This window comes from Pelodiscus sinensis, chromosome 13, assembly GCF_052426305.1.
Source record: "Pelodiscus sinensis isolate ZL-2025 chromosome 13, ASM5242630v1, whole genome shotgun sequence".
NCBI classification, from domain to species: domain Eukaryota; kingdom Metazoa; phylum Chordata; order Testudines; family Trionychidae; genus Pelodiscus; species Pelodiscus sinensis.
The window spans coordinates 26063458-26080699 of record NC_143064.1 but is presented as its reverse complement, the minus strand read 5'-3'; the positions used below and the strand labels follow the sequence as shown (position 1 = coordinate 26080699).

Genomic DNA, 17242 nt, shown 5'->3' with positions numbered 1-17242 from the left:
GGCAAGCATTTTGTTGGTATTTTGACCTACTTATTTCTGGTATTTTAAAAAGAGAACCTGTATGACGGGTAAAAGAAAATTATTTGTGAAAAGCACATTGATATGACGTTAGCCCTGTCACGGTGATCACACAATAGCAAAATACCTTGGATTTCCTACATGAGCCTCAAGCATCCTGCTCCCCTGTATAATTAACTAAAATAAATAAATAAAAATAAATAATAATATATGGCACAGATCCTTGAGCATTTACCCTGTCCTTACCAATGCAAAGGAGCAGCATGCTGGAGGCTCATGCTGGAATTCCACACCCCCTGCATGTTGCAAACTTGTAATCCACACTGCTGGAGGTTTTGGGAAAAGGACAACAGCCATTGGATTTTGACTATGTCTGTGTGTGATCCAAACACTTCCTTCTCCAGTGCAGTCTGCTGCTGCACCACAGCTTGTATGAGGGAGGGGAGGTTTCCAGCCCCCAAAATTTCCTCCTGAATCCCCTCCTACAAGACTGTTTATTTGTGCTAGGCATCAGCACACGAATATCTTTATATGACTAGTTCACTCTGAAATTCAAGGGCTTCAGCAGAGGCCTTGCAACCTGAGTCCTGACACCCAGGGCTGAAGTTCTCAGATTTTGGCTTTGATTTTGGACACGGGGCTCAGGCTCCCAGTCCCAGGGCCCACAAGTCAAAGCTACCCCGGAAACCCCATTTAAAGGAGTCACATTCTACTTTGTAGCCCCAACACAAAGTTTGAGAACTGCTGGCCTACAATTATGGGGAAAAAAATACCAGGCAGAAATATTGTACAAAACTATCCAGAAAATTAATATTCTCTTTCTATATATAAAAAGAGTTTTTCCTGCGCGTGACAGAATGACGTCATCAGCCTACTTGAAAGTGTAGTCTCAGTGTCTTGCTTACTTGCACTTCAACCAGAACCAACTGTGAAACTGAGATCTGTCTGTAGCATGTGTGTGAGCAATAGACAATTAACAGTTTTTTCTACACAGCTTCATTTGTTCACTTTTCTATATAATCAGTGCAAGATTAACAGGCTCTCTGGCTGTGAAAGTGGCCAGATAAAGGGGAGGTGGCAAGCATAGCAGGGACAGGGTGCAGCTCCCTATTAGATCATAAAAATGCTGTAAAGACAAATCTGTGTCTGACGTGTCTTAACCACAGGATACAGGTGGTGCATCAATGCTAGTAAGAATAAAGGGAACTTACGCAACCTATAGAAAATTGGGGTCCCTTAAGTTTCCACGGGACACAGACTAATAAGAGAAAAGAGGGCTGAAGCTTTCATGGACATGTGCCAAATGTAGGTATAGATAGAATCACATTATAAAAAGGGGGATGCCCAGAATGGGAAAATTGAGCTCCCTATGGGAGACACCAGCAGGAACCATTCCTCTACTAATGATCAAGGCATGAGAATTCCATCAGACCCTAACACTATAGGTAAGGCTATACTTGTAATTTGTGCATAGAGCCATTAGAACAGAAGCTCGCTAACTGGCATGTCCATGTGGTGCCTATGCGCAGGGGTGATTGGGGAAGCTCTTTGTGTTATTCTGCCCACCAGCTTTGCAGCTCCCTCTGGCCAGAAACTGTCAGAAAATTATATACCAGTCTAGTACTAGATGACCTCATCTTCAACTATGTATACAAACAATTAAGAGGTAATCAAGATAGTATCCATGTAAACAATAAGAAGCTCAGCTGACTACGGATTATAGCATGTATTAACTCCAAGAGGAATAGACATTTGTAGAATACAGCATATGAAACTCTTTGTTTCTCCTTGACCCACCTTCCTTCACTTCTTTCCTTCACTGCACTGGCAATAAACATAATTATGGATCCAAAGGATTAAACCTGCCAGTCCCTAATCCTAAGGGGAAAACATCACAGTAGTGCCTCGGGATAGGTCATTTATTCCACAAGTATGTAATGGAATTCTGACCACCTCTTCTCCAAGGGCCCCAGCAAGTCTATACCAGTTCCCCCAGTCAAGCAGCCCTGAGCCCCTGGCTGGATGGGGCTCATTAAGCAGCTACAGGGCCATGCTACTGCACAGCTTAGAGTTGAGAGTACTAGAATTGAAATATCCTTAGGCATGTAGGAGTTTGGATAGTTTATTGTCCTTTTTCTTCTGAGGGAGGTGAAGTGAGCACTGTAGATGGCTTGTTGGGTTTTAGTAAAGTCCAGCCAAGAGGAAGTGTGTGTGGAAGCTTGGGGTTTTTTTGTTTTTTAAATGGGAGCCTCTAGTGTTGAGAGCTCCTCCATGGTTTTCTTTTGTTTGTTGTATAATATGCTGATTACGTGGTTCCTCAGTTTCTTTGAGAGTGTGTGGCATGATCTTTTGCTGTAGTTTGTGGGATATGTAGATTGTAGTGGGTTTTTCACCTTCAGTCCATTAGGTATGATGTTCATCTGTTTGCACTTGGAGAGGAAGATGATGTCTGTTTGGATCTGTGCGAGTTTCCTTGTATAGTTGGATTTCCACTCCATATGGCTGAATGCAATGCCGTGCATGTTCAAAAGTTTCAAGGGGTAGCTGTGTTGATCTATAATAGAAAAATCTTTTTTAAAAAAAACCAAATAGTCCTGCAGCACCTCAGAGACTAACAAAAAATGTAGATGGTATTATGAGCTTTCGTAGGCACAACCCACTTCTTGAGATGAATGGAGTTGTTTTTAAGTTTATTCAGTTGCAGACTAACATGGCTACCCCTCTGAAACTTTAGAGACATATTGATAGATAATGCTTGTGGTTTTGTGTGTATGCATATATATTGTTAGAATATAATAAAACATTTCCTGTCTATCATTGTATTCTGTTAATTCAGAGATTAAAAAACAGATATTAACTATCTTGATTTCTTTTTGAGGTATATAGCAAATCACCTGCAAATAGCAGAGATAGGCAATTGCCTTATATTAATCCACATAGCTAATTACTTACCTGTGATGCTTAGTAAACAGAAGGCTACTTCAAAAGCCTATTGCTCACCCAAGGACTGCATGACTCATGAAGATGCCTAGAAAATGTATAAAGGGCTTTTGGAATCTGATTCTTTCAACTCTGATCTGCTTCATCTTCATCCAAGGGAAATTTGAGTCATAAGACTGAGGTTTCCACATCCATGTGGACGGCCCTGATATTGAATGTTTGGGCAATTAATTGATTCCAAAGAGGACTCTGCAGTTCTAAAGGTCACCATCTCTATTACAAAACTAACCTAAGGACTCTATTCGTGTCTGTATGTATAATGATCTTTAAACCCATACTTTTAAAAAAAAATAAATTTAGTTTAATTTATAAGAATTGGCTGTAAATATCTATTTGGGTAAGGTCTGAGATATTCATAAACCTCTTATGTAACATATATGTTTCTTTAAGATTGGTAGAACTTTTTTATATGTTGAACAAGATTTTCAATAATCCTCCTTACATTGACTTGGCTGTCTGGGTGAAAGCCCAAAGTTGGGTTGTTTAAAGGGAACTATGCTTTGGTGTCTGTGTAACAAATAAGGTACGGTATACATTGTTTTGTTGCTGGCTTGGTAAATGCACCCATTTGTGGGATTGCTTGCCCCATTCTTCACAGTTTGCCCTAATTGAGTAACCTCAGGTTTGGTTTCCAAACCAAGCCACATCATGGCCACCCATTGCAAGGTCTTTTCTAACCTCATGTGCCCAGACCTGAGCAGAGAGTGGGCAAGTCATAACAGGCCTAGTTGGAATCTCTAGAGAACCAGCAATTATCAGAGTTCCACTTAAATTTGGGGAGCCTTGATCAGCCAGTAAAGGTGGTCTTTTATGTACCTCACTCCCCTGGGGTAGCCATTGATGTATGCCTCCTCTTCTATGACTTCTTCCAAGACCTGCCTCAAGGTAAGGTCTTCCTCTGCTCCTTTAAGAAGTCCCCATCAACTGCCAAACATTCCTGTCCAGCGTTATTGAATGTCTTAGTTTTGTGGTGGAGCTTTGTGCTGGTGGGACTGCATGCTGGTGTTTCTGGCCAGTTGGGGGATCTTTATCTTCGTCTTTAGGTCCCTCTTGGCCCAGGAGCCCCCTCTTCAATGGCCGAGAGGTTTGGTCTTCCCATTCATGCAAGATTTCTCTGAACCATGACAGTCGTGTGCCAGGATGGCTGGATAAACCAGTGCTGGGGCTATGTAAACCCAGTATACTTCATTGTGACACCCTGCCTCAAGGCACACTCTGGCATTTGGGCAAGGTTATACAATTGCATGAATGCACTGCAGGTGGACAGGAGCCCCAACTGAATTTGGGGACTTCACCAGGATAGCCCAGACTTGCATCTGATTGCATCCTGAATTGACAGGGGCCATGATCAGGATGCTGTTCACCCATTTGGGGATTTGGAGTTTGGCTGGACTCCTTTTCTGGACCCAGTGGCCCGCCACCTACCCCAGCTCCTGGCTACAGTCCATAAAGCAATTACACAGAAAGTGCCCCTCTTGATCACAATCATAGCCTTGGCTTTTGGATATTCCCATGCTCAGGACAGGTCTCAGTATCCCAAGTCCGCCCAGCAGGGCCTCTTCCTCACAGGAGAGTGGTCATGTGGTTTGGCTCATGCTATGAACTAGCATGGTTAGCAGTGGCCTAGATTTGTTCTGGAGTCTCCCGATTTTAGGCTTATGCTGCCCTCAATTAGCAGCCCAACATGGGCACCCTTGAGTTCCCCAGTTTAGGGGTTCTGCTGTCCAGGCCCTTCAGTCGTCAGATAGTCTTCCATCATGGACATCGCTTCTGCAAGGTGTGCCAGGTGGTGCCATTGCATCCACGCTTTTCCCCTGTGGGGAGAATCTTGATGAACTCTATGTACTTGGTTAAAGCTGTTATGTTATACATCATAAAGAAGAAATACTGGTGCCTCCTGTAGTGCAGTAAAAGAACAAAAACATCACAGACTAGCAGTAGCTAATGTTAACCAACAGGGCCATTTGAAATTACATTTCATTAACACAAATGTAATTGAAACAAAATGTTTGAAAAAAAAAATTCCAACCAGCTTTATTGCTGGTTAAAAATGCATCACAATTTTGGAGGGTTTTTTAAATCAAAATTGAAATGTTGTCAAATCTAAATTTAAAAACTTTAAGAAGCTCTGATGACTAATGTACCTGTGGGGTTTCTGATATCACTATTTCACAGACAAGTTATGCAAGCTGCAGAAATAAAAAAGGGTGTGTCTAAAACAAACTTAAAGGAGAAATAAAATAAAACTGATTTTTTTCATTTTTTTGGAAAAACTTGAAAACATGCATGCTAACAAAAATTCTGATTTAAAAAACAATTATTTTCATATAGATTTTGAATTCACCTTTCTGTATTTTGATGATAGATTTGCCTTGCTTAATGTTATCTTCTTTATTTTTGAGAAGGCTGATCCATTTTCCAGTCAACTGTTTTATTATAGTTGCAGAGTTTGACAACTCAGACTGATCACCTACAAAAATATGTTAGCTTAGAAAATGCATTGCTAAAAGAACAGAACAGAAGCGAGACAAAATAAAACCAATGAAGTCAAAGAATCCTCTACCTGGATGTTACTGAATTTAACTCTGTGAAAACGGAACATTACCTAGATGTAAGAAAAAAAACCTCAAACCCACAGGAGCAAATGAAGAAAATCAGTGGATTTTCAGCTTCAGAAATTACCCAATTACTATTACAGAAAAAAAAGGACATCTTAGATTGTTCTCTAAACACAACAGAAAAATATGGTGTTGGGTACATGAAGAGAAGCTTCCAAAGACTGACACATAGGGACAAACCTGCAGAATGCTGAGCAGCTTCCGCAAGTTACTGAGTCCCCTTAAATGCCATTGTTTTCAAAAGGAATTTGATGATGACTTCAGAGATACTCCACTTGAGAATTTGACTCATTAGGTCCTCATTCCACTACAAGGAAAAAAACACTAAATAACCTTGCTCTTAGGTCTAGTCTACACTTATTACTAGTGTATTACCCTACAGACTTATTACTACATCACTTAGAGTGTGAAAAAATAACACCCCTAGATGACGTTATACTCATCTAACCCCTGGTATAGATGGCACTATATCGGCAAAAGAGCTCCCATCAACACAACTATTGCTTCTTGGGAAGGTGGATTAACTGTGCCAATGGGAGAGCTCTCGCCAGTCAGTGTAGAGTGTTTTCAATAAAGTGCTACAATGGCACAGCTGTGCTGATGCAGTGCTTTAAGAATAGACCAGCTCTAAAACTGGTATTCAGCACAGCTGATAACTGTCAAATTGTGCATATTTTCCCCCTCTAACAAATATTATTTACATTAAAAGGCTGCCTCACTCTTCACATATATTCCTTTAACTAGTCAGTTTCTTCCATATTTTACTTGTGTTCTGGCTGTAAAAAGAGCACTTAAAATAAAGCCTTCTGCAGAAAAAGGAATGGCTAATTAAAATGTATCCGCTATGAAAATAGAGATCCAGAAACAAGTTACTAAATTTAGTACATTAGACAATTCACTTAAAGTCAGTAATATCTGGTCCAACGCTAGTTGGAAGGAGGAGGAGAGATGGTGTCAGGCTGGCAGCTGGCTGTAAAACTGCCAAAGAAATCAAAGAAATGAGTCCTTAATATGCCTCATATGAACTAGGGTGTTTCCCAGCTGGAAGAACTAGAAAAGCTGACCCCAATCAGATGACATTAAGGCCATAAGAAGACATTTACATGTGTCATGAACAAGTCACCAAGACAAACATTATCATTACACTTCAGACAGGTAGCCAAGTTAGTCTTTGACTGGAAAAAATTAAAAACCAAGAAATAATCTTGCAGCACATTAAAGCCTGACAAAACATGTAGATGGGACCATGGGCTTTCATGAGTACAACCCACTTCATCAGATGAACGGAGTATTAAAAGTCCAGATTCAAAAATAAATAGGGAATGGGTGGGGAGGAAGGGGAAAGAATAGTGTATTACAATGTTCAAGTTACAAGAAGCTAACATTACGCAGATAGATATTTGACACATTTATCTATGAAACTAAATTATTCTCTTGGGTACACATGGTTTTCATGTAAGACACATGACTCCTAAGGCAGAAATTGGCCTATACTAAAGAGGTTGTATGCCTAAATAATTGTTATGATGGAGCCTTACCCGTAAAGTATCAGAGGGGTAGCCGTGTTAGTCTGAATCTGCAAAAGCGACGAGGAGTCCTGTGGCACCTTATAGACTAACTGAAGTGTAGGAGCATAAGCTTTCGTGGGCAAAGACCCACTTCGTCAGATGCATCTGACGAAGTGGGTCTTTGCCCACGAAAGCTTATGCTCCTACACTTCAGTTAGTCTATAAGGTGCCACAGGACTCCTCGTTGCTTTTACCCGTAAACAAGTGCTAGTTGCTTTTGCAGAGAGAAAGGACAAATGTATTGGTGGGTCAGGAAGGGAAGGAAATACTTTATGGGAACATCTACATTTAAAAAAAAAAAAAAAAAAGCCAACAGCACCAAGTCTCAGAGCCTGATCAATGGATTCAAGTTTACCAGGCTAAAATTGTAGTCTGGATGTTCAGGGTCAGGCTGCAGTCTGGGCTCATAGATACACCCTTTCTACAGGGTTTCACAAGCCCCAGCTTGAATGTATTCACTGCAGTTTTTAGCGTTGCAGAGTCCTCAAGCCTTACTCAGCTGATCCAAGCCGGCCATGACTGTGCCTTCAATCTTTTACTGCAGTATGATGCACCTTAAGGAGCACTAAGATAAAAGGTGTATGTCAGCGAATGTTTTAAACTAACATTTTAAAATTCAAGTTCAAACAGGGTTAATATTTTAACATATGTTAGCCAGCTGAGGTAGGAGATTAGGTTATGACACAAGGAACTACCACAAGTTAAAACGCATCTTACTCTGTCTATATTAGGTTTTAAAACATGTTAGTTAAACCACTTTAGCTAACACATTTTAAAAATAAATATTTTATCGTAGAGTCGACAAGCTCTTTACACTAAAGGAAAGTTACAGATTTAAAAATAGCAGCTGATCAATGGCTTGAAGTGGCTACTGTTTCTCACAGACTAAATGGAGACTGCAGGAGGGAGGGAATACTACCAAAATGTCAAATACCCTATTAGGGTATTTGTTTTATTCTCCTTCCCTCCTTCACTTTTACCATTACTTGCTGCAGGTTTGTTAATATTGCAATATATTTTTAGACTGATACAATGGATGAAGTAATGTATTTTATTGGACTAATATCACATGGTGGAAGAGATAAGCTTTTAAGCTACACATAGCTCTTCTCCAGGTTAGACCTGAAGAAAAGTTCTGTATAATTCAAAACCTTCTCTCTTCCACCAACAGAAATAAAAGATATTATCTCAACTACCCCATTTCTCTTATATCCTAGGACCAATGTGGTTAAAACACCATGAAAACAATGTATTTTCAGGTCTTTCTCCAATCTACTTTTAAATGTCCCTAGTGATGGAACTTCCACTATTCCATTGGGAAACTATTTTCCATACTTAAACAACCAATTTGGTTTATTATACCTCCTCATATACTCTCCATTACACGTTGATTCAACAAAGTTACAGATCTGGCTGAGGAAGCCAATGTTATGAGGTTTCTGTTGCTGTGCACAGCAAGAAAATCTGATGTAATTTTTATTTTTTTATTTTATTTTTGCTGATCTGAGCTCTTCTGTGTAATTTTAAAATTGGGTGGAGGACTGACTGAAATGCACAGAAATCTTGCATACCTTCATCATCCTGGCTTGCTGACTGCCACACACTTTCAGATATATCTGACACAGGAAGCTGCTCAGACTGCTCTGTGGAACAATAAGAATCAAACAGTTCACTCTCATATTGACTGCAGGCTTCCTCCTTCTCCTCCTCACTGAAGGACTCAAACGTATCCTCAGAATAGCCTGAAATGGTAGTGCTGCAACTCTGGCCTGATTCCATCTACTCCTCTTCAAAGCACTGAATATTCAACCCAGCTGGTCACCAAAGAAGAATACTAAAAATAATAATAAAAAGAAAAATCAATAACAGATGTGATAACACATAGCTCTTAGAAAGATTCAATTGGATTACTGGTCCGTAAATCAGCAGTGCAATTTACTCAGTCCATTTACAAATAGTTGTTACTGGTCAATCCCAAAGTATTAATCTGAAATAATTATTTCATTAATTTATAATATATCAAAATGTAAGTGATTTTAGTTTAACATAATTGCAGATGTACATTACCCTTTAACCTGCTACTGCACATAAGTACACTTTATTACTTCAGCCATAACATTATTAAATGTGGCTTATCCATGTAGTTGCTTACAAAAGATTATATTATACACCTGAAGACTTTTGGTATCAAAGCTAACACAACATAATTTAATTTCCAAAAATGTCCAGAACCAGACAATTTGTTAAATTGGCTATATTTCTTTTAAAAAAAATACTTTTCACAGATATACCAAGGCTTGGGCCACATTATAAATTCCTTACGAAAAATTCACACTGAAGTCAATGGATATTTTTCCTGAGTAAAAACAGCCAGACACATTTTATCAACCATACAATATAGGACAGCTATTTCTAAAGTAATGTACTACTGTCTATCCCTGACAGGGGTCTGTTTAATCTGCTCTTAAAAATCTCCCATCATCCTTTATGATGACTGGTTTTTATAGCAGAAGTATTAACAGCTTACCTTTCAAAATAGGACTTTAAAAAGATACTCTGGTATTAAGAATTAATGTTAAGAATTTACACTGAATTATGGGTAATATTTTTTCATGTGACTATGAAAAAATTATCCAAAAAATTGAATAATGTTGCTGTGGATTTGTATGCCTCCCACTGGCCCCTCAGAAATGCAAAGCATTCTTAGACTACTCAGCTTCATGTTTTGAAAATTAGAAAGAAAACATTAAAAACCATCAGCTGTTTGATAAACTCAAAAGAAAATAAACAATAAAAACCCCCCAAAAACCCAAACTGCGGGATGAAAACAATACTTACATATATAATTGGTCATTGATACATCTGAAGTATCAAATGTGCTTACTTTATCTTCTTTCATTAGGATTATGTCTTAACCACCACTTCCTCCATTCTAAGCATGGAAATGCTCCATTCAATTTAGGTTGTGTTAGAGCACAGCAAACAGGGAATTAAAAACAGCCTGATCAGAGGTTTTTTTGTAGGCCTTCGTATGTCTTTATATGATAAAGTACTCACAGGTATTCTTCCTTCCCTCATCTTTAATTTTGGTTGTTTAATGAAATATTAATCTCACATTTCTTGAGCAATGAAAATTGCCATCCATTTTAGATCCAATTTGCATTTCTTGTTCATTCATGTAAAACAGATCAGTTCCAAACTTCAATGCCCAAGTTAAAAAAAAAAAGAAGCAGCAAATTTCTACCTCTTTCCTTGGAGGGAGAGTCATTATTTTTCTTTATCTGAAGTTAAAGATTCTGAAGACATGCTAAAAATGATTTATTCTAAGAACAGTCTTTATACTAATAGCCACATTTAAAAACAAATTCACAACAGATAACTCTTGTAAAGACTAAGGCTCTAATCCTACAAATATGCAGGTGCTTACATTTTAAGGATGAGTTGTCCCACTGAGTATCCAAGATATATATTGGAGAAAAGCATTTTCATGAATAAGAAAAGAGTATCTACAGTCATTATCCTAGTGGAAGAGGATAAAATAAGCAAGATTAAATTTTTAAAATGTATTCATGACCAATTATGCATATAAATGCTGTTTTCTTCTGACAGTTTGCTTTTGTGCAGACACCAGGACTATCAGGTGCTTATTATGTGTTAGCATTGGTATTTACAGGATCAGGACCTACACTTAAAATTTACACTGCATGCAATTAAGTTGGTATAATAAAGCAAAACATATATACAAAACTAACAAAGTGATTTACAACTAATTAGAATGCTTCAGTTTGCAGCACATACTTAAAGTGAAATCCTGGATCCTTTAAAGCCAATAGGAGTTTGCCACTGACTTCAACTGAGAAAGTCATTTCATTTAACTTTGCATTTAGACACACATTTAACTGCCATCTTTGACCTCAATGGAAATTTTCCCTGCTTAAGGGCTGCCGAATCAGACTCTACGTAAGCAATAGCTCAGTCCTTTCCCCATTGGTATAATTATAAAACTAAAATGGTCTTAGCAAACCTTGCTGAATTTGCACCCTCCCAATGACAAAGGTTTGCAACACACCGATTTAATTTCCAAATTATGCGTTGCAGTCAATATTCTAAGAATATTCCTAAATTTAAGGTAATAACATTGATCTGTGGATAGGTCTGCATAGAAGGCCAGAACACAAAGGGCATTAGATGTTTAATCCCCTTAGCTGCTTTAGAAAATCCCACTTGGATATTTAAGCACCTACATACTTTTAAATATATGGTCTTGTGATGGGGTGGACAAAGCCCGACAGCCCTGTTTGAGGCCTTTCAGCACCCTGGCTAGCAGCAGGAGCAGTAGAGAGGTCCTCTGAGAAGACCAGAGTAGCAGCCCCTGCTGCAGCCAATCAGACTGCAACAGACAGATATAAAAGGAGCTGCTAGCCAGGCTCTATCAATTCCTTCCTGGAGCTTGACCTAGGCAGACGGAGGAACACCAGCACTCTGGACATATCTGAGCAGGAGCCAGGTCCTGCAGCTGAAGGCTAGCCAAGAAGCCAAAGGGCTACCCTGCAGAACCCTGAACAGGGGGAACTCAACAACAAGGCCCTAGAGCGGTGGTTCCTAAACTTTTCAGCATCATGTTCCCTTTTTGATTTTTGAGAAACCCTCATGCCCCTTCCCCCCAAAAAATAGCAGCAAAACTTGGGGTGGGATTGACAGGGGTGTGTGAGGCTGGGTTGCCTCATGCCCCCCCAGAAGTTCTTCATGCCCCCCAGTTTGGGAACCCATGCCCTAGAGAAAGGGCTGGATGGGACAGCATCCTGGGGAAGTGGCTCAGATGTGACAGCAACTAAGTATTTTGAAACTCAGCAGGTAACTGCTGCTTATCGGGTCCCTGGGCTGGGACATAGGAGTAGATGGGCCTTGGTCACTTCCCCCCCCCCCCCCGCCCCAACTCTCTTACAAACTGCACCTGGGGGCAGGGATAAAAGAAAAGGCCTGATCTTTGGCTACTTGCTGGATGCTACCTTGCCCACAGACAGGCAAGTAGAGACTATAAGATTCCCCTTAGCCACCAAGGGGCGCTCTCCTGAAGGGTGGAACCCTTTACAGGTCTTTACAGGCAGATTTTCAAAGGTGAACTACATTTAACTTTGACAGAACCTTCCAGTAATCAGTACCTCTGAAAATGAAGCCCTAGTCTTTGGCCTGCCCATCTGTGAAACATCATATATGGATGTTGTGAGGCTTTGTTAAGGATAGTATGTAATTTATGAGACTTCAGCCACAGGAAGCATACAAGGTGGAAAAAGAAGGAACAGAAGAAATATAGCACAATGATGGATTGGCTGAATTGGAACTACTGTACCATGTCAGATGTAGCAAACATCACCTTGTGTTTATAATACAAAGTGTTAAGTTACCAAACAAATTTAACTGAGTATTAGCAGCAATCTTTCACACAAGACTGGAATATACTGGAAAGTCAAAATTTCACCTAAACAGACTTCAGGCCAAATCAGATGTACTCCTACTACAGCAGGTCTTATGTAGTGTCTCTATTGAGGGCCTGGAATGGGAGGAATTATGTAGGTGATATGGTTTGAAATGCTCTTTAGGAACTTCCTTGGCTAGCTACAGAAGTAGCAAAAAAGGTTCCTATAACATGAGCCCATGAGGAAAATTCTAGAGGTAAGCCGGGGGAGGGGGGGGAGGGAAAAGGTTATCTTTTCTCTTTGTAGAGCGTAATACACACTCCAAATGAATTACCATATTCTCAAAGTAAAATCAGGGAAGAATTTTCTCTTCCTATATTAGTGTTTGAAATAAAGAAAAAATATATAGTTCCTGCATAAGAATTAATTTTTGTAAAACTATCAAAGTATGATTCTATAATTGATATTTCTCATTTGGAAATGGATTTCAATAAACCGCGTGCTCTGAACTAGAGCTAATAAGGAATTTTTGGGTGGTTTTTAACTGAAAAATAATCACTTGTAGAAACCAATGTTTTTTGCAAAGGAATGGACCGGCTTCAATGAAACACTCATCAGGAAAAGATTTTCAGGTCCAGGATGCAATTTAACCCCAGAACAGTCAATTGCTCAGTGACTGGAGTATTCAGCTGGAATGTGGGTGACCCTAATTCAAATCTCTGTTCTACCTAATTTGAAGCAGAGACTTGACTCCAAGCAGAACAGGGATTTGAACCAGGATCTCCCCGTGCCAGATGAAAGCAGTTCCTTAACCAGTGAGCTATTAACTAATGGGGGGAAAAGATGTTTCTTGCTCTTGTGTGTCACAAAAAGCTCCAAAGGTTTCAAGTTCTTTCCTATACAGAACAGGAAAATGGTTTTCCACTCAGCTCTCTTCTGGACATCTTTTAGTAACACTCTTCTGCTGACACCAGCAGCGAGACCACTTGCAATCTTAGCAGCATGTTTCCAAAGATGAACTACCATTAGCAGATTAACTTGTGCAGTCATAGACCTAGGCTATGTCTTTACTAGCACTTTGTTGGCATAATGTATGCCACTCAAAGATGTGAAAGAGCATCCCTCTGAGTGACACATGTTACACAGACAAAAGTACCTGTGTGGACAATGCTCCCTTGCAGTTCTCCTACCCACATAGCTATAGCCACTTGGTAGGGCAGGCTTAATTATGTCAATGGGAGAGGTCTCTCCTGTCTGCACAGAGCAGCTACTTGAGCAATTGTACAGTGGCACAGGAAAATACAAAACTTGTTAGAGGAAGGGAATCAAATTTACATCACTCATTGCAGTCTACTTCCTAAGAGTATAACAATTGGCATACCAGGTCAGACCAATGATCCACCTAGCCCAGTATCCTGTCTTCCAAGAATTGTCAGAGCCAGTGGCTTCAGAGACTATAAGCAGCACAGGGAAATTTATTGAGAGGTCTACTCCACATCATCTAGTACCAGCTTCCTGCACTCAGAGCTTTAGGGACCCCCACAGCATGGGGTTACATCTCTGACCATCTTGGTTAATAGCCACTGAACATAATCTCTATGAATTGTATCATTCTTTTTTTAAACATACTTTTGCCCTTCATAACATCTTACCATACACTGTGTGAAGTACTTCCTTAATTTCATTGGGCTATACGTCATGCAAAGGGACAAAGAACATTCCTTTATTATATTCTCTACACGATTCATTTTATAGACTTCTATCATATCCCTCCTTTACCTCTTTTCTAATGGTTCCTAACATTGTAAACTTTTTTTAATTGCTCTCCTTTTCTCTTTGGGACTCCAGTAGTGAATTATCTACTTTTAGAATACACCAATTTTATAGTAAAGAAAGGTTTTTTGTTTTTTTTTAAAAAAAACACATTTTTGTTAATCAGGCTTATATCACAGAAATAAGAGCAAAAGTTCAAAGATGTGGAAAACTGGCAACTCACTAGGCATTAAAATGTTCATGGTTTGTTTTGTTTTGTTTTTTTACACAAGGGCAGAGGTACTATGTAATCAGTAATGGAGGCCATACCATAGTTTCTCCTTGTGTGACACTGATGACATCACACCTGGAATACTGTGTAAAGTCCTCAACACTCCAATAGGGCAAAAAAAAAAAAAAGAGGGTGACAAAGAACAGAGGAAGCTGCTTGGGATCAGAAGGACTGGGACTTGTGAAAATTTGGTAGCACAGCAGTAAAAAATGGGGACATTTTGCACTGGTTACGTTGGTGTACTATGTTACCATCAAGAATATAGCGGATTTAGGGGGTATCTGTCATTACATGCTGCAGGAATATTTAGTACCCAGTCTCAATGAGGGGTGAAGAACTGATTGGCTGGGAGATAATTACATTAGGCATTGTAAAATAGTTTGGCAGCTGATAGGTGAAAATAGAGTTGGGTGCAAGTCATAAGGGGGTGTTTCCTAGATACCTACATTATCCGAAAAAAAAAATATCAGAAACATTACCCATATATTTGTATGTAATAGCTACTACGTTGTCACTGAAATACTTAAGGATCTATAATTCTGATTATTTTAAATTCCAGCTGTAGTTCTTTTTGGGAATAAAAAGGCAGCTACTAAAAAGGGAAGAAAAAGATAACATGTATTATTCACTGACACTTTCATGCTCTGGGATCACAGAGCAAACTCTAAAGTAATTGCTTTCCCCATGACTGAAAATGTAGCCAACTTTGGGGTGGAATATGGCAAGTCACAGCTAAATTATCCAGCATCTTAGGACATGAACTGATAAGTACTGTACTCAATTGAAATTGAAGGGGGAATGCAGGGAGCCAGAATTCAGTGTCCAAATTGGAAGCTGATCAGAAACACATTGGTATTCCAATTCCTCTGGTATGGGAATCTTTATATAGCATAGATGTTCCTTAAGAACTGGGGAAAAGCTCAAAAAAAAAAACCCCAAAACACTTTGTTTTAAGAAAATACGCTGAAGTACAGCTAGACTGAAGACAGAAATTCTCAAGCTCAGGATCAACTTCAGAGCCCATGTAACCAACCAGTTTACATCTAGATGCATTAATGTGCAGGAGTGAGGAAGGAATCATAGTTGTGGCCAACTACCCCCATACAGTCTGTTGAAACGAGATCAGCAGGATATAAATACTTTGCATTAATCAACTTGTGCACAAGCCAACTTGCTCACACCGCCTTGCATAGCAGGAACTCCAAAAGGAGGCAGAGAAGCACAATACCACAAGGAGCTGCCAACACAACTTCCTGCAAGCTGGAGTGCTGCCCTGCTCATTTCTCATTCAAGTGCTAAGCCCGGCCAGACTCGAGCCCATGAGAGAGGCAAAAGCCCAGCACTTACGGTGTCTAAGAGGCGCCCAGTGTTATTGGAAAGGCTCCTGCACTAATATCCCCCCTTCCACTAGCAGAGGAAGACTCCAAAAGGCGGGGAGGGTCTGCGTGACACCTTCCTCCCCCCGAGTCCGGGGAGACCACCCTAGAGGAGGGGCGTTAGTTGTCCCCTCATCGCCCCCACAGTGGGACAGCCGGTTGGGGGGGGCGAAACTGCGAGCTGGGCCCGCCCGGCCTCACCTCCTCCTCCTGCAGGCCGCTCCCGTTGCCAGGCAGCCCGCGCGGCCTCTCGCCCCGCCTCGCGTGCCGCGGCGCCTCCCCTCCCCACAGCCCGAGCTCGGGTTCCGGGCAACGGAGCTGCCCCGGGTCCCGCCTGGCTCGGCTCCCGCTGATGCTGGGGGGGGGCTCAACTCCGGGCCTGCCGGCCTGAGGAGCCCCGGCTGCCTCCCGTTGGTGGAGCTCAGCCCTGTCCGTTCGCCGGGGCTCCCCTCAGCTCCAGGGCGGTAGAAGCCCGGTGTCCGCGCTGGGGAGGGGACTAACCCTGAAACCCGCTGTCGCTTGCAGACCACGCGTAGCCCCGCTCAAACCCGGGGGGGGGGGGGATAAATACCGCCCCCCTGGCTGCATTGCCCAGAGAATTGGCCTTCTGCTGCCTTTTTTGCCGGGTTACGCGTTTCATGGCGTCTTAGCCAGTGTTCCCTGTAAGTTGTGTGCTTGGGCAGCCACCCCAGGAGAGATTCAGACACTGCCCAACTAATTAGCAAAGTACCCACAGCCAGGAGCATTTGTTGCTATTTGATGGTGCACATCACAAAATTTATCCCGCACAAGGGTGGAAAAAATTAGGGGTACACAGGTTTGTCTAGTATCAAGCACTTTTTAGCACCTGGGGTGGGTCCTGATCCTGAAGGCAGCTTGCACAAGACACAGATTAGCCACTGCAGCTCAGCAGGGGCGGATATACAGCAGGGCAGCTGCCCCGGGCTACACTCTTCAAGAAGCACCACGCATGTGCCGTGGCAAAGGGGGACCCTGTGAAATTGTGCTGCCCTGGGCCCCGCAAAATGGTCATCTGCCCCTGCAGCTTACGATACACAGTGTAGCTAATGACCCAATAATTGGAGAAATGCGGTGGAGATGGATAGGCAATATTTTGGAGCAATGGTTCTCAGCTGTGGTCGGCAGCACACTAGCTGGCATATGTAGAGAGCTGGCAGCTCACATGGTGCTGGCCCTTGGC

General features: G+C 41.1%; 1 protein-coding gene across 4 annotated transcripts in view; it reads right to left on the bottom strand.

Moving 5' to 3' along the window:
- The window catches only part of C13H8orf48 (chromosome 13 C8orf48 homolog), a 28161-nt gene extending 11470 nt beyond the window's left edge, over positions 1-16691 (bottom strand). The window contains exons 1-4 of one of the 4 annotated variants that reach the window (XM_089781623.1): positions 16243-16691; positions 10632-10724; positions 8776-9038; positions 5363-5488 (exon numbers count right to left, since the gene is read on the bottom strand). In XM_089781623.1, the coding sequence (XP_089637749.1) occupies positions 5363-5488; positions 8776-8983 (334 nt within the window). In that variant the 5' untranslated portion in view covers positions 8984-9038; positions 10632-10724; positions 16243-16691. The other 3 variants (XM_006136148.5, XM_014580135.4, XM_006136149.5) reach the window with 3 other exon arrangements.
- Positions 16692-17242: the final 551 nt, after the last annotated feature.